The 24715-nt window shown below is 35.5% G+C and overlaps 2 protein-coding genes and 1 pseudogene across 2 annotated transcripts; 2 read left to right on the top strand and 1 right to left on the bottom strand.

Annotated features, from left to right (window-relative positions):
- The first annotated feature begins 5678 nt into the window (after positions 1-5678).
- Positions 5679-5788, top strand: LOC145055825 (U6 spliceosomal RNA; annotated as a pseudogene).
- Positions 5789-9196: 3408 nt separating this feature from the next.
- LOC145051889 (LOB domain-containing protein 22-like) lies at positions 9197-11114 on the bottom strand. The gene is made up of 2 exons (XM_078999726.1): positions 9998-11114; positions 9197-9590 (listed from the first exon to the last, which is right to left on the bottom strand). The coding sequence occupies exons 1-2, from the start codon at positions 10888-10890 to the stop codon at positions 9458-9460; spliced, it is 1026 nt and encodes a 341-aa protein (XP_078855852.1). The 5' UTR covers positions 10891-11114; the 3' UTR covers positions 9197-9457.
- An 8187-nt stretch (positions 11115-19301) lies between these two features.
- Positions 19302-22982, top strand: LOC145055039 (6-phosphogluconate dehydrogenase family protein). Its single transcript, XM_079003321.1, has 10 exons — positions 19302-19554; positions 20210-20298; positions 20470-20584; positions 20796-20946; positions 21029-21111; positions 21200-21295; positions 21378-21520; positions 21599-21683; positions 22296-22375; positions 22744-22982. The coding sequence occupies exons 1-10, from the start codon at positions 19435-19437 to the stop codon at positions 22829-22831; spliced, it is 1050 nt and encodes a 349-aa protein (XP_078859447.1). The 5' UTR covers positions 19302-19434; the 3' UTR covers positions 22832-22982.
- The last annotated feature ends 1733 nt before the right edge of the window (positions 22983-24715 follow it).

The raw sequence follows: 24715 nt of genomic DNA, 5'->3' as shown, positions 1-24715 counted from the left end.
CCAAATAGGAACTTAATAGAGTTAAACAGTGGACTTTACCTGAGTAGAGTCAAACATTTTGACTTTACCATCCTTGAGATCTCTCAGGTAAATATGGCAGCTTCGCAACCAATACCCCTTCTCTTGGTAATAGAAACGAACAGACTCTTTTGGAATGGTACATGAGACTATCTCAGACTTGGCATTTCTCTTTACCATTTGGTCAAATGACTTGACCATGGCCGATCCATTTCCATTGGAAAGAGAAAGCTTTTCTAGACTTCCAATGTTACCATTGTCAACGTCCATGGAAGTTTGGGAAGAAGATCTTCCAACCAAATTTGCATTACTAGTGCGCCAAATCATTGTTGATTCAACAGCAATTAGCAAATAGGTAAGATCAATAAGGGTCACATCGCGGTCTGTCATATATTAGTCTTTAACAAACTGACTATACGACTCGGGAAGTGACTGAAGAACTCAGTCAACAACCAACTTCCTTGACACAACGACTCCTAACATTCCCAGTTTGTCAATGTGTGACTTCATCTCCAAGACATGTGCGCACACCAACCTTCCATCTTGGTGTTCTCTAGCCAATAGCGCTTGAGTGACATTGAACTTTTCAAGTCTTTGAACTTGCGGGTCAGGGAGAATTATTATAGGAGGTGGAGGAAGTGAAGTTCCATTATAGCACGAAGAATGGATTAATCTTTCACCTTGATCGTCTTGTGGAATATCATCTTTATGAAGAAATCTTTTTCCAAAAGGATGAGGAAGACCATATTTGTCAGAACTAGACATCTATAAGGGAGAAAATCAAGTTAGTTGATTTAAATCCTTAATATAACACCCAAAATGAAATATTAAGGCTAGGACCCAACACAATAATTTACACTTCGAAAGAGGGATGCCATAATCCAATTGCAAATTATTTGAAGGTAGGTAAATGACGATTTACCAATTTCCACCATGAAAAACGAAAATGAACTTTAGGTTTTAAATGAATTGAAATTCCTAGATCTTTTTAGATTCATTGAACTTTTCAATGGCATGTTTAATCTCAATTATGCCCTTCAAGTTTGTGATTGGGATTCCGAGGATCACAAACAAGGTGTGAATAACCATGCAAATTAGCTTGGTACTCTCGTTGTCATTTATCACCTAATAAATGTGTCGGGTAACCATACACGCTCCACTGATCTATGACAAACATCGAGCTACCCTTTGACACCCTTGTTAGTCCAAGTTAGTATGTCGGTTAATCAAACACGCTCCACTAACAACTTGGCAAGGTGCAAAGTGTAATTTCATGGGTTAGCACCAAATTCACATTTTTCCTAAGTAGCTAAGATTGGGAATTTGTGATACATCTAGTTACTTAAGGTATTCATTATACTTTTAATGAGAATGTCCTATCCTACCCGTCCACCAATCAAGGAAGAGGTGGGTGAGAGTGGACATCCATTAAACCACCATTTTATAGACACTTACCTTATACCCCCTTATAGACTGGCTTCGTGAATGAGGTATACTAACGGTAAGACTGACTTGTCTTATACATATATATAATTATTAAACTTTTAATATTATAGTAGTATAAGGTTGTATTTTAAACTTTTAAAATACTAGATGGATTAATCTATTAATATATTATACTCTTAATTTAATTAAACTTAAACCATGTCATTATGGAATTATTAATTGTCTTTTAATTAAACACTTTAATTAATTTAATAAAGTCCATAAGGTGCAATTTGAACTACTCAAATACTTTAAGGTTCTAAATATAAAAATTCAAAATTAAAAACTAGTTAATTAATTTTTTTAATTTATGAACCAAAGAGTTACACCTTTTTTAATTACAAGAGTTTCTTAATTTGAGACTTTTCAAATACCAAAACTTGAGGGCAAGTTTTGTAACTCTTGAAAAACCTTTAATTTCCATAACTTATGAGTTTAATATGGTTTTTATGGAAAAACATTGCATGTTCCATAACTTGAGGACAAGTTATGGAGGACTTTAAAAAAATTTAGATCAATATTTTAACAAGTAAAAAATTATCATACAATTTATCTATGATCTAGTTAAACTTAAGTCAAGACAATTCATATCAACAATTTATAAGAAATTAGCCTATCATTTAAACTAATACAAATCTTGAAATTTTAACAATTATCTTTTATTTGGATGAGTATAATTATTACCATACCAACAAAATCAAAGTTTATGAATTAAAACATTTTGTGGTAACGATCCTAATCCAAAACAGGCCAAAAATCCCGAAAAACTGATGTCTGATCATCCAACTCGTCAAGCCCAACTATGGAGTCGTCGAGTTCAAGACAAAATGCAACATACTCATCAAGTCCAAGCATGGACTCGTCGAGTACATGCTGACAAAATAGCTTTTCAGCTTTGAAAAATAAGTCATGCATCAAATATATCAGAAAACTATCTTAGGCTCTGATACTACTGTTGGGTTTTGTATACTACAACATCCTATGGTACACATACAAACCTAAATGATTTGGATCTATGTTTTTTCTAATTATACATGCAATATTGTTTCCAAATCATTAAGCCTACAACTAGCATATAATTGATAAAAACAACATATAAAGGAGTTATAGAATTACCTCTTGTTGTAGCTTGTAGTTTTGGCCTTTAAGAACTTAGCACCTCAAATGTGATGCCTCAAATGGTTCACAAACACCATGAACAGAGGAGGACTTTTGAGAGAGATTTTATGCACTCAAAATCGGTTATGGGAACTCCAAGAACACACTAGGGTCACCGATTTTAGCTATAGGGTGACATATATATATATATATATATATATATATATATATATATATATATATATATATATATATATATATATATATATATATATATATTGTAGGATTCTAAGAGTCATGGTTAAACCCTAATCCATACCTTTGGGCTTATTATCCATGATCCATGATTCATGTGGGCTAACTCTTTATGGATTCTTTAATGAACTTAGTCCATCATGTATCATAAGCCCAAACTATATATATAACTAATTTACACAATTAGTCCCCATTAATTTAATTTGTCTCTTTTGATCAATAAATTAATTCCAAATTAATTCTTGATCAATACTAACTAAATCATATCACCTCATATTAATATATTAGAACTTTTAATATATTAATAAATCATAAATAACCTTTTCTCAAAAGTCCATCCTATCAAATTGCTCTAGTGAAGGCAATCCAAATGGACCATGCTACTCTCGGGTCAAGTACATACCAATTATAGTTATGGGCTTACACACTTAATCCAATAGTCTCCCACTTGGATAAGTCCATTTCAAGCTGAAGAGCATCATTTAGACATACATGAAAGTATAGTTGGCAACTTTACGTGGTTTTCCTGCTCAAGGAAGTAAGATCTATGTTTTGGGATCATGTCCTCATGGATTAAGTGCTTATTGTGTTAAGTTGTTGAGTTTTGAGTGTACTCGGGGAGTTTATTGATAAACTCGGCGAGTTGGCTCGATTTTTCCCAAATTTGTAGTTAAATGGAAAAACACGGCGAGTTGAAGGAATAACTTGGCAAGTTGGGTCAACTCGAGCCGTTGACCTTGACTTTTGACCATGTCATTGACCAAGTTGTTCTAAGGGGGTACTTGAGGTAATCAGAATTGTAACTAAGGGAATTATGGGCTTAGGATAAGGCTCATATAGGGTTGGGCCCAATTTGGAAAATTAGGCCATTAGTGGGCCTTTGTGGATCTTTTGGATTTGGGGCTCAGTTTTGATGCATGTTAGGACAGGGATAAAATTGTCATTTTACCCCAAGTATGGATGTTGGGCCTTAGAATGGAACCCTATTGTTAATTGGTTGTTATTTTGATCTGATAGCTCGGAGGTGTCGTCAAGGCAGCAGCTAGGGATTTCTTCTAGCAAGCTTCTGCATTTGAGGTGAGTTTTCTCACTATATCCATGGGTCGAAGGCACCAATGTCAGCCCATTACGTGATACTAGTTGTCTCTATGATACTTGCATGGAAGACCCCGGGGGGTGCCCGTGATATTTGGATATCAGACCATGGGGGAAAGCCCATGACATTCCAAGTCAAGACCATGGGGGAGCCCATGGCAGTTATATGTATGTTGCATGATAATCTGTGTTTGTATGTTGTGTGGTATTTTGGGGAAATCACTAAGCTTTGTGCCTACGGTTTTTAGTTTATGTTTCTGGTACTCCGGTTTTCAAATGGAAGAGCTCGGGATGATTGTAAAGCACACACCTCATGTTTCTGCATTCAGTGAATTACTCTGGTTTAATGATGTTTTGCTAAATATTGGTTACTCTGGTTTTATGAAAACAATTTGTATTAACAATTTATTAATCTAAAAACAAAAATTATCATATCCTGATTTTTGGGATGTTACATCATGCATGTGTTAAGACCCTTTGTTAAGCTCTTTTGAGCTCTAGACCCCCATTATGTCATGCATGCACATAAAGTTGCAACTTCATGTGATAAATCATCTTTTGAGACAAGATTTGAGAGTATAGAGTAGAGGCTGAATGGATTAAGTGTTTATTGATGTAGGGTGGCCAATTGGGGAGTACGTTGGGGTACAAGCTGGTACGCTATGCATACTAGCCCCAAAACGTGTACGCTAAGCGTACAAACTTAGTATGTCCTACGTACTCATCGGGTGGGCTTCAGATTTGGGCTTCTCAGTTTTGGGTCCATGTTTGAACATTAGGGGATTATAGCCTTGTTGGGCCATCATATTTCTATTTTGGGTTGATGTCATTACGTTGGATTATTTTGGTTGAAGGCCCATGATGGTTTTAGGCCCAATTTGGAGGATTGGGCCATATTTGGGCCTTGGGTGACCATTTTTGGAATTGGTCCTTTTTAAGTAGTTGGTTTGGGCTTTGGTCTTGAACCAAGTTTGGTAAAGGGTAAATGGTCTTTTACCCTAGTTTAGAATCTTAGTGTGAGTCGGGATCCAAATATTAATGGGATGTTATTTTATGATGATAGTGCGGGGATTGTCGGACCAGCAGCCAGAGATTTATCTGTGAGACTCAGCAGTCTGAGGCGAGTTTCCTCACTGTGTTTAGCGGGTCGAAGGCACCAATGTCGGCCCATGGTTTATTATTGTAACATCCCCCTGTGGCACGTATCACAATATTGTCCGTTTTAGATTCCCACGCAAAAACTTTCCAGGGGGTCACCCATCCCTGGATTGCTCTCGCCCGAGCACACTTAACTGCAGAGTTCTTATGGGATTTGTTGCCCTCATGACTTTAAAACTCGTTGTGATAAAGAAGGTATCCACACCCCTTATAAGGAAATTTTTCGTTCTCCTTCCAAGTCGATGTGGGATTAGGTGCAACCCACATTCACCCCCATTATAGGGTTGGACGTCCCCGTTGAACACATCGACCTGTGTCCTAGCTCTAATATCATTTGTACCATCTCTTTTTGGCACATATCACAATATTGTTTATTTTGGGTTCCCGACACGAAAACTTCCCAGGCGGTCACTTATCCCTGGGTTGTTCTCGCCCGGGCACACTTAACTGCAGAGTTCTTATGGGAACTGATACCCTCAAGGCTTTAAAACGCGTTGTGTCGGGGACGGTATCCATACCCCTTATAAGGAAATATTTCGTTCTCCTTCCAAGCCGATGTGGGATCGGGTGCAGCTAACCTGCCAGCCTTCATCCGATAAAATTAGAATGATATAGTGAAGATTAGCATGACCCCTGCATAAGGATGACACTCACAAATTGAGAAATGATATCAGAGCCAGGACACGAGTCGATGCGTTTGACGGGGATGTCGAAACCTATAATGGGGGGTGAAGGCGGGCAGGTTAGCTACACCTGATCCCACATCGATTGGGAAGGAGAACTAAGCATTCCTTAAAGAAGGGTGTGGATAGCTTCTCTGTCACAATGCCTTTTAAAGCTGTGAGGGCAACAGATTATATAAGAACTCTCTAGTTAAGCGTGGTTGAGCGAGAACAATCCAGGGATGGGTGACCCCCTAGGAAGCTTTCGCGCCAGGAGCCCAAAGCGGACAATAATGTGATACATTCCAGAGGGGGATATTATAATTATGTTAGGATCTTATATATCTGTGTGACTCTTGCATGTGTATGCACTGGTATGTATATCGAGCGAGGCTTGATGTTGGGTGAGGCCCGCTGACCGTATTGTATGCTATTATCTTTGTGATTATCGCATGTGTTAATATGATTATGTGTTTATATACTTATATGTGTATCGGGCGGGGTCTGATGTCAGGCGGGGCCTAGTGATTGACAGATCTATAAACCGAGCGGGGCCCGAGGACAGGTGGGACTCGATGTCGGGCGGGGGCCCAATATGTGTTTATTATCTATGGTATGGGGTATTTTAGGGAACTCATTAAGCTTTGTGTTTACAGTTCTTAGTTTATGTTTCAGGTACTTCTGGTTCGAAAGGAAAGAACCCCGGATGATTGCAAAGCACATACCACCTTATTTCGCATTTTGTGATTTACTTTGATATAATATGATGTAGTGACATACTTTGTTCTATCTTGATTATATGACAATGTTTTGAATTATCGTTTTATTAAATTAAAAATGAAATTTTTAGGTCTTATTTTTGGGACGTTACAAAACACCCCCCAAGATTGGGTTTTTTAGGAAATTGTCATAAAGGCGTTGAAAGGAGAAAATTTATTTTTAATGGAGGAAAGAGGATGACCAGACGCACGACGTCGGAGAGGCAAAGTCAAAAAGCTTGTGATGGTTATTTGCTTGTTAAAAGGACATAATATTAAACATTGGTTACCTAAACATATATACCCTAAGGGTATATTATATATATATATATATATATATACATATATATATATATATATATATATATATATATTACTTTGTATTTATTAAAGTTGTAACATCCCAACCGTTAGGTATCATTATCATTCCTTTTAGATTTCATTTTTTAAGGTCTACTCGACGAGTTGACGTTGTGACTCGTCGAGTAGCATCGGGCCAGGGCATGTCATTTAATGAGTGACACGTCGAGTCGGCATGGAGGACTTGACGAGTAGGAACTGGCAGTGGATACCCTAAATTTTAGGGTTTTTGCACCCTATATATTGGACCATTAGCGCCTCCTACTGTCCTCTATCACCCCTTGAGAGCCAGAAACCCTAATTTCCGTGAGTGTGAGCTTGGAGAGTGTTTGGAGCTTTGAGAAGTGAACCTTATGAAGGAAACTTGTAGATCAAGAGGCTAACATCAAGGATTTTGTGTGGATCCAGAATCCACTCCATCTTGGGCACGTTTTGGGAGGTAATAAGTTGTTACCTTAACCTCTTTTCTTCTAGAATCATTCATATGTGGAGACTAGGGCTTTCTTTGGTTATTCATTAGGGGATTTTGTTACGGGAGCTAGATCTGAAGCTGAAACTTCAGATCTGAACCTCTTTTGGGTCCTAAGTACATAAAGTTTCCAGCTCTTGCAAGGATGAGACTCTCCTAAGGTGTAAAGCTCCATTAGAGACTTAGATTGGTCATTTAGAGCCCTTAGGGCCTTCCATGCACGTAAAGTTTGCAACTTTATGTGATAAACATGCCCTAGAAGCTTGGATCTGCAATATGGAGCCGCTGCATGGCTTAAAAAGCGTCTGTATGGATGATGGACTGAAGGGACTCGGCGAGTCGCAAGGTCGACTTGGCGAGCCACATGAAGATGGATATGTAGTTGATGAGTTGGATGAACAACTCGACGAGCCCGTTAAAGATTGCCTTGAACTTGGCGAGTCGTTCGAAGACTCGGCGAGTCGGCTAGGTTTCTCCCAATCCCTGGACACGTATGAACTCGGCGAGTTAAAAGGGAACTCGACAAGCCAATCAAGGATTTCATGACTTCTCGAGTTCAGAGAGGACCCGATGAGTCGGTAAGCTACACTCGACGAGTCGAGTCAACATGCACTGTTGACTTTGACTTAGACTTAGAGTTGACCAATTGACTTCTGAGGGTATTCTGGTAATTTGGAGATTTATGAAAAAGGGGTTTTATGGTAACTATAGGTGGTGAAGTTCGTGTTGGTGATCTGAGAGTTGAGCTTTCTAGTTCATACGACAGTTGCGAGGTGAGTTATCCTCACTATACTAAGGGGTCTAAGGCACCAAGGCCGGCCCATTGGATATGTTATCTTAGTAGTATTAAATGTTGAGTATGAGTTAGTGTTGCATGCTAGTGGTTATGCCAGTTAGGTAGACCTGTAGGACTACCTGTGATGATATATGATTATTGCATGCTCAGTAGTTATGTTATATGTTATGTGGGTTGGGTTGAGGTTGTACTGCTCCATGCGGTAGCCAACAAACCCTAGAGTATTCCAGATATGAGCTGAGGGCCCGATAGGCATTCCAGACTCATAGTGAGGACTCGGGAGCATTCCAGATACGAGCTGAGGGCCCGGTAGGCATTCCAGACTCGATGGCATTCCAGATACGAGCTGAGGGCCCGGTAGGCATTCCAGACTCATACTGAGGGCCCAGGGGTAGTCCAGCTTGTAAATCTGTGGAACATTACATGCTGTTTCAGATTGTTATGATATGTTATTGTCGATATGGTTATGTGGACTGTATGTGTATCAGTATTTTGGGGGTAACTCACTAAGCTTTTCGGGCTTATAGTTTCAGTTTATTGTTTCAGGTACATCAGGGGATCGCGGCAAGGCGAAGGCGTGATCGTACAGCTCCTCCTATTATGTTTATGTTTCTGGGAAAACTCTGATAATTAATATTTTGAAAACAAAGTTGTATTGTTTTGATGAACTTGACATGTTTTTAAAAGTTTAAATTGGTTTGAAATTTTGGGTGTTACAAAAGTAAACAAATCTTATTTCATTCTTTGAAAGAAAAACTAATTACCCAAAGAAAAAACAATCAAAATGGAAATTAATCATTGCCTCCGCATATCATGACTATTAGTATCATACTAACTTAAATGGAATTCCAATACACACAAAATTGACCATCAAAATTGTCCAACAAACTAATATGAAATTCTTATTTTTTTAGTAACAACCATCTTCCATTTTTTTTTACCCTATATAGCTACACACTTTCATTTTTACCCATAATAGCAAATTTATAACATTTCCTTTACATAACAATCATAACAATACTTATGATTTTTCTCAAAACGAATTAATTGCCAAAAAGAAACACTTCATGTTCACCTGTTATAATAATTTATACATGTCGATTAATGGTAAGTGGTATTTGTCGATACATTGCATATTTTAACATAATATGCTTCCGAAAAGAAATTATTTAAAAGACCGGCAACCACCAAAGAGAAGTTAACCGTTGAAAAAACTATTCATCCTTCGTAATCATCGTTGTTGCATCGCATGGGTACAAGAATTAAAGAATTGGTTGTGAAATGGTCATACTTTTATCTAAATTTATTCTCCCTCAATATGAGTAGCTTTACAATCTTTGAGTGTAACCTCATGATCTTCATTGTGGTATTGATAGGAAACATTCTCTTCTTTAACTAAAGCTTTGTGATTTTCTTCATTGAATAAACTCTCATCACTGAAACAAAAAAGAAACAAAAACAAATGTAACAAATTCTACAAGCTAGGAAGAGAGCACCATATCTACTTTTAATGAGGGAAATACAAATACAAAAACTGTAATATCTTCATCATTTTTACCAATCTATGCAACAATTACCCATTAATTTATGTCCTTTTGAGTAAATCTGATAAAAATGAAAGACAAAATAATAAATATATTGCATCAAAACGGTTTAATTTATATAAATAGTTTAACAAATGATAGTTAATTTGTCTTGTATTAATGGTTAGAAATGAGGAAGGCATGTTACAAAGATGTCAGAGTTGTTGCAACTTAAAATGGTGAATAAAAGGTAGAATCTTTTTGATAAGAGAAATTAATTTATTAATATAAATTAAGAATCGAAAGGAATTCATTCAAACCTTGGTTCGTTTGTCTCTTTGAATTGGAATTTTTCTTCATGTGGTATATCATTGAGCAGAAGCGATTTGAAATCATCACATACTGAAGCATGTAAGGTCTGAAACGGTTGAGGCTTGACATCAAAGCAATTGCCAGACGACGGCGGCGAATCATGTACGGCGGCCCATGATTGGACCGGCACCACCACATTATCATCTCCCCAACCAGTAGTATCCTGTTTCCCTGAAACATATTGATCGTGATCTTTTTGTTCATGTTGTTGTAAAGGTATGTTATCTAGGTCAAGATCTAAACTATTTCGACGATGAAGACGATCGACGGAAGAATGAGAATCATCGCACAAATGTGCGTCGACGTCTGGATTGTTAACGAGATGAATATCGCAATCGACCTCATCGAGAAGGATCTGATCATGACTAAATTGTGGTTGGGTTTGTGTCTGATTCTGCACAGCAAGTGTCCGGAAATATGCGAGCTGTTGAAGAACGATTTCAAGCTCGGTTCGTGAGATTTCGATTTGACGATGGAGTTCCCGGATGATTCGGTAGCATCCACCCACAGGGTCTTGAGCACGAACGTCGGATTGGTAGATAATTGTGCGCATGGCTTCGTCTTTCTGTGGTTGATCCAGGTGACGAATAATCTTCGTGATGTTGCTTACACCGAAGAGTTTATGAGCGTTTTGGAACTGACGTTGCCGATCGTGGGGGAAGTAAGGAGCGAGAATGCAGTCAGGGGCACATTTCCGGCGTTGGTAACGGCAGGCGGCGCAGGCTTGGATGGTGGAGTTAGAACGGGTGGTGGTGGTGGTGGTTGTGGTGGGTGAGGGGAGGAGGCGGTGGTGGATGATTTTATTGTTGCTAGGGTTGTGGTTGTTGTTATGGTTGGTCATAATGTTTTAAGGGAAATGAAATAAAAATGGAAAATGCAGTGCAGAGCGTCTCCACCGGGGATGGTGGAGGGGAATGGTGGTGTTTAATTTGTAATAGCGAAGAAAACGAGAGGAGGAGAAATGGAATAGGTGGCGGTTATGGTGGTTATGGTGGTTACAGTGAGTGGCCGAGGGTGTGAGAGTGATGGTAGTACATGGATGGGTGCCTGGCCACGTGGCTTTAGTTCTTTTTATGGAAATTACGTGTGTGGTTAGAAGAAAAGGTTGTGTTATTTGGACGAAAATATTCGTAAAGCTTTCTCGAAAGGGTAACGAAAGAGATTCGAAATGAACAATACAAACGTGTCAATCAAAACTAGGTCTAGTATGAATTTGTAGTTCTTCCCCTCTCACTTTCATTAAAGTTTCAATATGTTTCTTTATTTTTTCATCTCTATACTATATTTTGTGTTCTTATTTTACACTTTGTGTTCTTATATTATATTAAGAAACATAATAATAATATATAAAATTACTTTGTCAAAAAGACAACTTCTACGATACAATTTTTTTTATAAAACTGAACTCAAATAATAATCAAGTTACTAGTTTTGGCTTTTTAATTTATTTTAGAGTAAATTACACGCATGGTCCCTATTGTTTAGGGTAATTTGTGTGTTTGGTCCAAAACTTATTTTTTTTTTAAAAACTCAGATCATCCCTATAGTTTGATTTTGTTGCGTCGTTGGTCTCTGATTGACGTAGAAAGACTGTTATGCCCTTATGCATTTCTTTTTTAATTTTATGATATTTTTAATCATTTAAAAAAACAATAATCCAAATTCCCCACTCATAAATTGGTCTATCTATAACCTTCACTTCTCCTTTCCCCCTTTCTTCTTCATGGTGTCTCCTCTCTCTTTATACCCGGTCTCCTTCGTCACCACCGTTCTCATCCCCTTTTAAAGAAATTTGGTACCCATGCTTCAACTTAGGTGAAGAACAAACTCACACACATCTGCCTCGCTTCTACTTTGTAACAACCCAAAATTTAGAAAGATGTAACTTTTAGACAATATTGACAAAAAAAGGGAAAATTGGTCATTTATAAGAAAAGGATGAGAATATGAAGTCATAACTTCATGATAATGGCCAAGACAAATTTAAAACAATATAAAAGGTTAGATGGATTGAGTTCTACAGAAATAATGCATGAGAAATGCATTTTTGGCCAAAAGGGTAAAATTGATATTTTTATGCTTCTTAGGCTAACTTCTTGACCTAATATATTAGGATCTAAATTAAGTCAGTGAGACATGACTTAACAAACATGTGGATCATGTTTCCACCTTGGCGTGGATATAAAGATCATCAAAAACGGATAAGAAACGAAGGAGATATGAATGTTTGAAGATGGGATAAAAATGCCTAATGTTGGAATGATATCATCTACGTACTTTGCTGATTGCCACATCTCACGACCTGAGCAAGATAGGCTCACGATGTGAGCATGATCAGAACATTAAAAAAAATATAAGATATGTGAACGTTCTATTCCGAACCTAAACACCCAAACACACCCCCAAGTGCAAAAAACACATACTTAAGCCCTATGGGTTGATTTTTTGAAGGGGTAACTTGATTTAAGCTTCAATTTGGTGAATCAATGTAAGAATCACCATCTCTAATACATTATATTTGGATTTTTGGCAAGATTTTTCATAGCTGTGTTGAAACCCTATGTAACGCCCTGTTTCGAATCGTTACCCATTTAGGTGTGGGTGATGAAATGTAGATGGTGCGGGCATTTGGAATTGGTTTTGGTGCCAAGGGGGCATTTTGGGTAATTTGGAAGCGGGCCTTTATGGAATTTTGATTTTGTGTTTGGGAACTTTAGGTCAAGTATGAGTTGATAATAGTGTTGAGCTTCTCGATACCTTTTCATGGATATAAGGATGGTCAGAATCGGAGTTGTATCGAGAAAGTTATGGCCTTCAGAATGAATTAGGGTTTGGGAGAAAAACCTGGTATGCGGGGCGTACCATGCGAGTACGCGGGGGCGTATTGATGCGAAAGGAGTTACGCCATGCGTAATGAGGAGTACGCATAGCGTAGTGCGAAGCTGGGATCGGGGTGCGAGACCTCATATGTTGGGCGTACGAGGGTTGGTTTGAAACCCTAATTTTTAGGGATGTACCCTATATAAGCTTAATGTTAGTCCCTTTGGTTCATTTCTAAGCCAGCCTCCATACCCTAAAAACCCTAAATCGACCTTGTAACCTCTTGGTGGTGTTCTTGAGCTCTTAGAATGATTTTGGTGCATAATTTGCCCTTGGGAAGGAAAGAAGAGAAGTTTAAAGTTGCTTGGCTTGGTGGAGAGACTTTAGATCCAGAATCACCACCTTATGGGGAAGCTTTTTAAGGTATCAAGTTTTCATCTTGTCTTGTGTATGATTTGATCTCTTCATGGCTAGTTTATTGTGATTTTGGTCTCCTTTTTGGGTCTATGGATGAGTTGGGTTGTTTAAGGGTTCATCCTTCCAAATATGAGTTTGTTTTGGTATCCTTGAGCATAAAGGTGTAAGCTTTATATGTTTTATGGAGTCATGCATGAACTAACTCAACCATTAAGTCCCTTTTAAGCTTAAGAGCTTCTTTTAGCCATGTGTGAACGTAGAGTTGGCAACTTTACGTGATAATCCAGCTCAAGGAGGTTAGATCTGTGTTTTGGAAGCCTTGTCTTAATGGATTAAGTGGAAATCAAGTATGGGATGAATAAGAGTGAGTACGTTGGACGTACAAGTAGGTACGCTTAATGTACAAGCCTTTAAGCGAGTACGCTACGCGTACGTGCCAGTACACCCCGCGTACTCTGCCTAATTAGGCTTGGATTACTTGGGGCTTTTGTTGGGCCATCTGTAATCAAGTGTCTGGATTAGGGAAAATTTAATGGGATTTAGGGTAAGGCCTATGTAAGGGTTCGGGCCCAATTTGGAAAATTGGGCCTTAGATGTTTATTTTGGATTTTGGGCCTTTAGTCATCTAGTTTGGGCCTTGGCTTTACGCCAAGCTTGAGGAAGGGTGAAAAGGTCTTTTACACTAATTTGGACTCATAGTGTGAGTCAGAGGCTAGATGTTAATGGGTTGTCATTGTAGTATTTGATAGCACGTGGATTTTAGCAGATCTATGGTCAGAGATTATTCTTGGGATCAGCCGTTGATGGGGTGCTGTCTTGATATTGAAAGTTCGGGGATCTGTCAGCCAGCAGCCAGGGATCGTCTGTATGATTCAGCAGTGCGAGATGAGTTTTTCTCACTGTACTTACGGGTCGAAGGCACCAAGGTCGACCCTTTGGATTCGATATCCTGTTATGCATGCTATTATAATATAGTGGTCTGTTAGATCAGTATCCTGGTATATAGGATGCTACTATGCTTAGTGATCTGTAGATATGCTCGATTGTCTATTGAATGGTTATATGTTGATTGATGGTTGAGGTTTTACTACTGTGTGTGTGAGCCAACAGACCAAGGTTATTCCATCCTGAGGATGACTGGACCCGTTGTATATTGGCATTCCAACCTGATGGTTAATTGGGCCTGGGGTATTCTAACCTGATGGTTGATTGGACCCGATATGATTATGTGATATATGGTGAGACGAGACTGCATTGTGCATCAGTCAATAGCCCTTGGGTACTCCAACCCGATGGTTGATTGGACCTGACGTTTTGGTATTCCAACCCAATGGTTGATTGGACCAAACCACTTATGGTACGAGGGTATTCTATCCCAGGGATGACTGGGCCCATCGTAGACATACCTGGTATTCCAGACCAAGGCTGATTGGACCAAGCATAAGTATTTGAGCATGTTGTTGTTTTGTATATGTTATTTGTTTATGTGTTGGTACTTTGGGGGAAACTCACTAAGCTTTGTGCTTACAGTTTTGGTTTATGGTTTCAGGTACTTTAAAGAATCGTGGAAAGGCAAAGGCATAACCGTACACATCTCGAGTTTATGGCATAGGTCTTGGGATACACTGATTTTAAATAATGTTTTTTTTTTAAACGATGTCTTTGTGTACACTTTGATTGGTAAATGGATTGTTTTGGAAAGATTTAATTGGTCCAAATTTTTGGGATGTTACACCCTATATTAAGTGTATGAGCTTAATTAATGGTATTGAGTTGGAATTGATGTTAGATAGTTTAATTATGATTGGTTCTAGTGATTATGAGTATTATAGGAATGATAGATTGTATACATGATGATTTATGTGAAATTTGTGTTAATAAGAAAACGGGTCTTAATGAGTTAAGACAAGTGAAGGTAAATATGATATGTATGATAGTTGAATTAAATGTGTAAACCTTCTATGAATGTTGAATGCTTGATTTACATGGAATTAAAAGCTATAAAGATGTTGGTTTGGGTATATTGATAGAGTTAATGAGTATGATTATAGGTTAAACTGTGTCAATGGTTTAAGAATTGATGATTTTGGAATTTGATCAAATAGGAAATCAAGGAAGGGCCTTTGGCAAAGAGGAGAAATTATTGGAGTATCATCCTCATAAAGCCTAGTTACGGTGAACTATTTCTATCACTTTTCCTTATGATTATTATATGTTTAAATTATATATATATGAATTTGAGGCACTAAGTGAATGCCATCAAATGATGAGTTAATAATAGAGCATTAATATACATAGATATCATGTATTTGAGCATGTATATATATATATATATATATATATATGATTGGCATATATGTATGAGATATACATATAAACATGTAGCAAAGCATGTGATGAGCATACTTCCTTCGGGATTGATGATGATAGATGAGTATCTTTCCTTTGGGATTGATGATGAGATATGAGTATCTTTCCTTTGGGATAGATGATGAGATATGAGTATGCTTCCTTCAGGAACAATAATGAAATATGAATATACTCCTTCGAGGATAAATTAAGAAATGAGTATAATATCAACGTTATTAGTGAAATCTTTGATTATATAAATAAATATGGATTTTATGTAAGTATATGTATTAAAGATAGATAAAAATGTCAAAATAAATGATTAGAACAACAATGCCATTTTCTTTTGTGATGAAAACTTTCAGCGACAGATTAGAAATGACATATAACAGAGTGTAGTAAAGATGATACATGTAGAGTGTATGAGATTAAGTATGAGATGAGTTATATAAAGTAAAGGAAATCGAGTATAAGATAATTTATAAGTAGCATACGAGATTGAGTTTGACCATTATTAGACACTCATAATGTTTAGTTTTTGTATGACTTTGAACGCGAGAAGAAAATAATCTTTCTAAAACTTATCCATGGAAAAAAAAAATATGTCCAAAATGCTGATGGATTTCCTATGTGATAAAAAATGTTAATTTGGCAGGCCCAAGGTCTCACCTAACTTTCCCTTGATCTAGCCCTATATAAATAGATTCCCCCTCCAAGGTCTCACCTAACTTTCCCTTGATCTAGCCCTATAAATAGATTCCCCCTCCATGAGGGGGATCTATCCATAAATTCTAAGATAAGCCTTCATTACGCATCTTCAATATGGCTCTCTTTAAAAAAAACACCTTCATCTTGGGATGGTTTTAACGATTTTGTTACTTGATTGCAATTAATAATCAAATTGGGAATTCGCTAACGATACTCATCTCATATCAACGATATATATATATATATATATATATATATATATATATATATATAATCAAATTGTGTGTGTATGTGTTTGTATGTGGACGCTATGCGTTCTCGGCCTTGACTCAAAACCCTAATTTTAGGGTTTAAACCCTATTTAAACATCATTATAACCTTTCCTTATCTCTACCCTCCCCTCTATTTCGAAACCCTAAAGTGTGTGAGTGTGTTTTGAAGCTTAGAGTGTCATTTTGGACTCATTTTGGTGTTCATGGTGGTAAAAAAAAAGGATCTTGAAGTTGTGGTGTTTCACTCAAGGCATTGGATCCAACATCTACTCTCCCTCGTACATCTTTCGGAGGTATAAAGCTCCAACATTTATGAGTTTTCCTTTAGATCTTATTTTAGCTTAAAAGTTACTCCTTTTTGTCCTAAATCTTGATCCTTGTGAGTATGGAATACTCCAGGATATTTGAGTTGTCCTTATGTTTTGAGGTGTGATAAGTCATAAAAATGTAGTCTTGGTCGTTGGTGTCCTTCCATGCTTGAACTAGGATGTCTTTTTTGCGTTAAGAAGTGAGGGTTTTTGGTATTAAGCACTTGTTAGCCATGCAAGACCATAAAGTTGGAAACTTTATGGTTAAGAACATTAGTTTAGGGCTAGATATGGAATTTGAGCAAAAGAGCTTAAGGATTAAGCTCTTAATGGAAGAAAAATGGATCAGCCGGAGAACGTTATTCGTTCCCTAAAGAACGTCATGCGTTCTGAGCTAGGTTGACTTTTTGACATTTGACCAAGTTTCACTGGTGGTATTTTGGGTATTTTGAGCGGTAGTATGATCTTTGGTTACTATTATCTGTAAAGGTGACCGCTAGAGTGATTTTCGAAGCAATGCGTTGTTTCAGCTTTTTCAGCTGTTTGAAAGGTGAGTCTTCTCACTGTATCCATGGGTCAAAGGCAGCAATACCGACCCGTTATTTCGGTTATGAAGTATGCAAGATGTTATGTGATATATGTGTTTGTGTGATCGGGTTGAAATACACCCAAGGGCAGGGCCCACTATTGTATATCGGGTTGAGATATACCCAAGATGGGGCCCACTATGCCATGTTCGGGTTGAGATACACCCTAGGACGGGGCCCACTATGGCAAGTTCAGGTTGATATATACCCTAGGGGTGGGCCCATATTTGTTTATTGGGTTGAAATATACCCAGAACAAGGCCCAAATGAATGTTTGGTGTGTGGTACTTTGGAGGAACTCACTAAGCTTTGTGCTTATAATTTATATTTATGGTTTTAGGTACTTCCGGTACTAAGGGCCCGACGTGATGGCACAACATTCTCCCCTCATCATTTCCGCACTTTTTGGATATTATTATTCTGATGATTTTGATATTGTACTTTGTGAATGTTTTGGAACAATTCGACGTTGGAACTCATGATTTTAAAATTAAAAGTTTTATCAATGTATCTGGGATGTTACACATACCAAGATTGTTCAATTGGTACAATACTACCAACCAAACATGTTGGCTATCAAATATATTTTTGATAGAAAACACAAAATATTTCAAAATAAAAGCTTTTCTTTATTACCTAAAAAAATGTTTTGGTGGTATATCCATGAAATACGAATGTAATTTCTTCATGTAACTTGAATTAATTTGTTTTTTATTTGTTGCAATTTAATTTATCATATTTAACAAAAAGCAAAGTACGTTGCTATATGTGGAATTGACCTAACAAATTTTTTGTAATAAAAGGGATATATTTTTTTAAAAGGTACCTGCATAAAAGGATTTCGTTCTGTTTAAAAACAATAAACAAGGACCTTATCTGTTAATTTTGTTCAAATCAAGACCATTAATCATTTTTCTAAACTGAGGCTATTTTTGTTAATCGTTTTAAACACAAACTATCTATGCGTTTCTTTACAAATGGACCATTTCTGTTAATTTTATTAAACAATGATCAAAACTGTTAATATATATTTTATTGGTTTTATTCTTAATAGCAATGTCCCCACATGAATTGATTTATTTCGGTTATTTTTTTTCCTTAATTAGCCATTTTTTTAAATCTTCCATACATGAACCATTTTTGTTACTTTTGTTCAAAACGAATGTTGGTATATATCAAAGATCCTTTTTTTTTCACATGAATGTTGGTATATATCAAAGATCCTTTTTTTTTTTCACATGAATAATTGTATGTTGATTTATTTAGAGTTCAAAATAAAAAATGATTAAAATTATTAATTTTAAATAAAGATAATAAACTTACAAACAAAACTTCAAATATTATGTATAAGAAAGTTTTTAAAAACTTATAAACAAGTTGTACTTTTTAATTTTTATTTTATTGTTTTGTGTTTATTTATTTTTATTACATATCTATTATATTTAATTTTTTGTATATCAATGTCATTTTCATTATTGATTGTATTCAAATTAATATTCTCTTTAATAAATATAATTCTATTAAATGTCTTTGTATATATCAGATATTCAAATAAAAATATATATTAATTTTAAATAATCAATATACAAAATTATAAAAAAATCTTAAATCTTATTAGCAATTTAAATGTTTTATAAATATTTTATCCATGTATTGTAACCTATTCATATAAATAGAATAGATAATTTTATAAAGTTTATTTTATTAAAGGAAAAAGATTCCATAAATATAAATTAACCACATTAAATGGATTTAATTGCATTATAATTGGTCAATTTATGCCTTCTCTTATTCCAATCCTACAAGAAAACCAATATCTTAGAAAAAGGCTGCCTTCGTTCCTACCAAACTCACTGATAGTTGTCTGGTAGTGTACTAGTGTCACCATTGGAGACCCAAATTGAGCTTTCGTTCGCCGGTTGCAATGACGATTAGATCGCTTCTAAAACTTGCTGAATCTAAATTCAACTTCACTTCCCCTCGCTTTCCATTACCATGTTCAGCTAGAACAATCTCTTCATCCAGCGTCCCATCTCACTTGGAAGTAAGATTCTAATTACTGTTATTATACATCTGTATGCTTTAATTTTTCATGTGATTATGCGCCTGTTGCTTCTGAGGATTCTGAACTTAGGTCCAAAATCGTAAGGCCTTCTATCGATCATCACGTGAAGAGTTGATATCTCTTCAATTGCATTTGGATTATTATCATTTCAGGCTCTTTATTTGGGTGAAAACCTTGATGTTGGTTTTACACGGTTGAATTATTGAAACTGTAATTGCGTTAGAGTTGAAAGTACTCCACAGGAAAATGTTGCCCAAAACTTGTACAAAAATCCATATAAGCTTCGAACATGAAAAGTTACAGGGTTGAGTCTGAAAATTCAGAGTACCTTCTGTCGTTTTCTTAGCTATGGTAGGATACTTTCTTCCAATTACCCTTATCCTGATTCAAGGAATATAAGAATGATTCCTTTTGTATGTCATTTGAGGCTAGGGAAATGTTTAGATATGCATCTTCAAAATGATTAATACAACATTATGATTAGTTATATCAAAGTAATTAAAGTTGATATAGTTATGTAATTTTATCTCAATTATTGCAATGCAAAGCCGATTATTGCAATTAATAACTTATTTCAGTCCTAATTTAATTATGTTTTATTTTGACTTGATATGACTTTTATGATGTATTACAGAGGGTTGGATTTATAGGCCTAGGAAACATGGGATCAAGAATGGCAAATAATTTGATTAAGGCAGGATACAATGTAGCAGTTCATGACATGTAATTCTCTTGTTCCTTTTTAATTGATTTGTTACTTTATTTTATTTTCTATATGAATAATAATCATATACAAGAAGTATGTGCCTAATAACTAATGCAGCATAAACCTTTATGATCTTTCTGTTTATGGAAAAATCGAGCATGATTTCATCCATCATTGTTTCCTATCAGAAATCTTAGTGTCATAAAGATGTTTTCAGACAAAGGAATCTCTGTAAAAGGATCACCAATGGAGGTTGCAGAAATTAGTGATGTTGTAATTACCATGTTGCCCTCACCTACCCATGTAAGTTAAGTGCTGTTCTTTTTTACTAAATGAACTTAATTTTGCACACAACTTAATCTGTTAAACACTAAACTTTCTATGAGTGTTTCTTTTTAACTTGATGCATAGAGAATAACTTAATAGAGGAAGTCAAGAAAACAGTAAAATTGTTGGAATGAATTCATCTTCAAAAATATGGATTTGATACTTTTATTTGAAAACTCATTTTTAGGTATTAGAAGTGTACACAGGGTCAAATGGTTTACTTAATGGTGGGAATCCAGTGAGGCCATGGTTGTTCATAGATTCATCTACAATTGATCCTCAAACAACCAGAAAGCTATCTTCAGCTGTATCTAATTCTGCATTAATTGAACATAAAGGTATATAAAAGAAACCTAAATACTATTAATTCCTATGTAATGAATCTTTAATTAAAAGTAATGAAGTTTGTATAATTTCTAGATTCCTGGAATACCCCTGTGATGCTGGATGCTCCTGTCTCTGGAGGTGTTTCTGCAGCAGAAACTGGAACACTTACATTCATGGTATAATATATATTTTTCCAAAATAAAATCTTATTTTAAATATTTGAATCTTATAAATCCAAATGTATTATTTATTGTGGCATGTTAGATTGGTGGCCTAGAGGAAGCTTATAAGGCTGCAGAGCCATTATTTTCATCTATGGGAAAAAATACAATATACTGTGGTAGTTCAGGGACTGGTTCTGTAAGTTTACACACATTATTCAACTTTATAATAATAATTAATATTCAGATAATCATTTCATAATAATATTTACTTTATTCAGGCAGCTAAGATTTGCAACAATTTGGCAATGGCTGTGAGTATGCTTGGTGTTTCTGAAGCCTTTGTTCTTGGCCAATCTTTAGGAATTAAAGCTGCTACTTTAACAAAAATATTCAACTCTTCAAGTGCTCGTTGTTGGAGTAGGTAGTATTTACTAATTACTGCTTTAAATTAGGGTGAAATTACGTAAATGCCATTATATTTTGGCTGTTTTTGTGTCAGTGATACGTATAATCCAGTACCTGGTGTGATGGATGGAGTGCCCTCATCAAGAAATTATGATGGTGGATTTGCATCTGCACTGATGGTATGTGATCTGACCTGGTTTTTGTTAGAATTGGAATTGGAATCGGAATCGGAATCGGAATCGGAATTCAATTCCATTCCAATCCTGTGTTTTTTGTTTAAGGCATATAATTGATGTGTGGTTGAGTCTTATCTGAAAAAGACTTTGGATTACTAGAGTACAATCATTTAAGACAATGATTATAGGGTCTTGTCTCAAGTTAAAGATACGATTGTAGATTTACCCTTATAAGGGCATTTTGGTCATTTGTACAAGATTAGTCTAGGTTTTGTTTCTTTTTTACTTACTTAAATGGGACATGAATTAGTGTTTCTTTTTTACTTAATGCAGAAACTCAGATAAATGACCCCCCCCCCCCCCCCACCCCCCCCCCCCCCACACAGAGACACTAAACCTTTAACTTTTTACAAATTTGCCCTTATACTTTTTTTCCCAAGTATTTTACAAAATCATTTACCCAACAGCAGAGATTTTTGGATCATTATGGAATAACAATTTGGAAATACCTGCTTTTCCTTTATTATCCAGCTAAAATTTAGTGTGTGTGTGTGTGTGTTTTTTTTTTTTTTTAAATTATGGATTATATATAAATAACCTTTTTATTAAATGTAGGCAAAAGATTTGAACCTTGCTTCAGCATCAGCTAAAGAAATTGGTCTAAACTGCCCATTGACTTCTGAAGCAAAACACATGTAAGTTATAAGCATAGCAAAATAATTTATTAATATATTGGTACCAAATATAGTAAAATTAATATTATATAATTCAATGTATAAAGTATAATAAAATATCCCCAACATGCCAAATAATAAAATCTTTTTTAATTGATTTCAAATCTACACCATGCTATCATGTCGAACAACTCCCACATATAAACATTGAATTGTGGGTCCCATTTGTCGATGACAAAACCAAATTATACTGTATTTGACATGAATTGGACAGGAGTTAAAAGGTGGGACGTGATTTTTGTTTGTGCAAAAGACGAGAATACCCTTTTTCTTATAATTTAAAAATAACCCTAGAAAACTTGTTGAATCATTGTTATATTTTTGTACAGATTTACAAAACTTTGTGATGATGGTCTTCGGAAAAAGGATTTTTCTTGTGTTTTTCGTAATTTCTATAATGGCAAAGATGAATTGTAATATGATGGATAAATAGGATTTTGCATATGGGGTCATGTTGTACATGCAATAAAATATGATGTTTCTCATTATGTGTGTATGTATAAACACTTTATTCAAATTTTAGGTTTCAAAATAACATGTTACAAAAAGGTTGAATGTTTAACTTTAACCGAAGCAAATGAATTCCATCGACTCTGGCTAATGTATAATTATTTGAAGTAAATGATCAAGAAATTGTCGAATCCATGAAATTAAGAAAGTAACTAAATGAGAGGTTTAAATGCCATTTATCTTCCACATCATTAATAGTAACATTATCGACAGTTTCCATTTTTTCTTGAAAGACTAGACAAACGTTACAACATAGAAATAAAGCATGAAGTAAAGATTGTCAAAAAAAAAAAAACGTACAATCACCATGAATAGTTATAACGAAAATATTGTACAATACGCCCTCCATCTATGTAATGATTATTGAACTTACATCACTAAAGTCCAACTCTAAATCATAAGGGGGTCTTAAGTCCATAGTTAGATGTGGATTTAGCTAAAATCAATCAGTGATTTACTATTGTTAGAGATCAAAAGGGTCATTTAATCCCAATAGCTTCACATTTGATGAAATTGATGGACTTTTTTACAATGTTATGAATATAGAACCTAAGAATCTACAATTTATTCACATCATAAGGGTCAAATTTGGATTTAAGTGAATCAGTGACATGTTTAAGCTTCATTAATCCTAAATATGACTAGGTGGATGAAATAACTTGAACAAATTAGTAATAGAACACTAAAATCTATTGCTAAACTCATTAAGTCATAGAATCCCATCATCAATTCAATATTAGTAAATCTAAGAAGTGATTACCATCAATGGAAACTCAAACTCATCTACAAAACATTAGAATAAAGAAGATGACTTCTCAATAGCTTTAACACATGGATTTGATGCATCAACTTGATTCGATTCACCAAATTGTCATAAAAACCAAATTTCCTTATTCAGTTCTCTCACTCAAAGACGTTCAAATGTACGTGAAGAGTCCAAGCAAGCACTTAAGACTTAAACTTTTATTATTTGGCAAAATGAGTCCCTCAACTTCATTTCTTTACAAAATATCCTATGTTGGTTTTTAGTAACAATTGACATCCCCTTACTTTCTGTTTGACCTAATATATTAAACATTCTTTCAACTTAGGTCCAACAAGGGTCATTGAGGTTACGTAAACATTACATACTTCTATTCAAGCTTTAAAAAGTCAACTTCAAGTTTCAGACTTTAACATTTAGAATAACCATCTTTAATTATGTTTAATATATTTTAAATTTAACTTTTTGTTAATTACCTCCAAAAATTCTAGTCCCAAATTGCATGTGTTATGTCATCTAAAAAGAAATATCTACTTGTGTTGACCAATTTTGAGAGAGCCCATCAAATTTGGAAGAAAAAATAAGAATAAATTTATGCCTTAACCCGAGATAGGTATGTGACACAATGAACTAACATTTGTCTATGCTTTTGGTTAATCAAGAAATGAAAAAGCCATGAATTTTCATCTTGATACACCCTCATCAAATCTTGGATTTATGAGCCAATTCGATCTCTTTTAATCTTATCAAATCGTCATACCTTTAAGAAAAAAGTAATCACCAATAAATCCATCAAGTCTTCCTCATCTTGGACTCAGATGTCAACACCATTACAAATCAACAACCATAAAAACCAATTAAACTGTTATTTTTTTTTTATCATTTCCAAAGCAAATGACCAATAATGGACTAGAACCAACCTGAACATCATTTTGGTAGCCTATCGGGTACGACATTAGCTTCTCCATATGGGATGTTCGGTGTTTAAGTCATGAGGGTTTTAATTAGGAGTTGGCCAGTAGAGGTTA

This window comes from Lactuca serriola, chromosome 5 (genome assembly GCF_051521515.1).
Source record: "Lactuca serriola cultivar US96UC23 chromosome 5, Lser_US96UC23_V15, whole genome shotgun sequence".
Lineage (NCBI taxonomy): Eukaryota > Viridiplantae > Streptophyta > Magnoliopsida > Asterales > Asteraceae > Lactuca > Lactuca serriola.
The sequence above is the reverse complement of the archived record's forward strand: the minus strand, read 5'-3'. Positions and strand labels throughout refer to the sequence as shown.

Bases quoted from the DNA above. Each gene is read 5' to 3' on its own strand.
- LOC145051889 (XM_078999726.1), bottom strand. From the start codon at position 10,890: ATGACCAACCATAACAACAACCACAACCCTAGCAACAATAAAATCATC. The intron at 9,591-9,997 runs GTTTGAATGAAT...TTTTTGTTTCAG, and splicing joins AAAGAGACAAACGAACCAAG to TGATGAGAGTTTATTCAATG.
- LOC145055039 (XM_079003321.1), top strand. From the start codon at position 19,435: ATGACGATTAGATCGCTTCTAAAACTTGCTGAATCTAAATTCAACTTC. The intron at 21,296-21,377 runs GTAAGTTTACAC...TACTTTATTCAG, and splicing joins GTAGTTCAGGGACTGGTTCT to GCAGCTAAGATTTGCAACAA. The intron at 22,376-22,743 runs GTAAGTTATAAG...ATTTTTGTACAG, and splicing joins ACTTCTGAAGCAAAACACAT to ATTTACAAAACTTTGTGATG.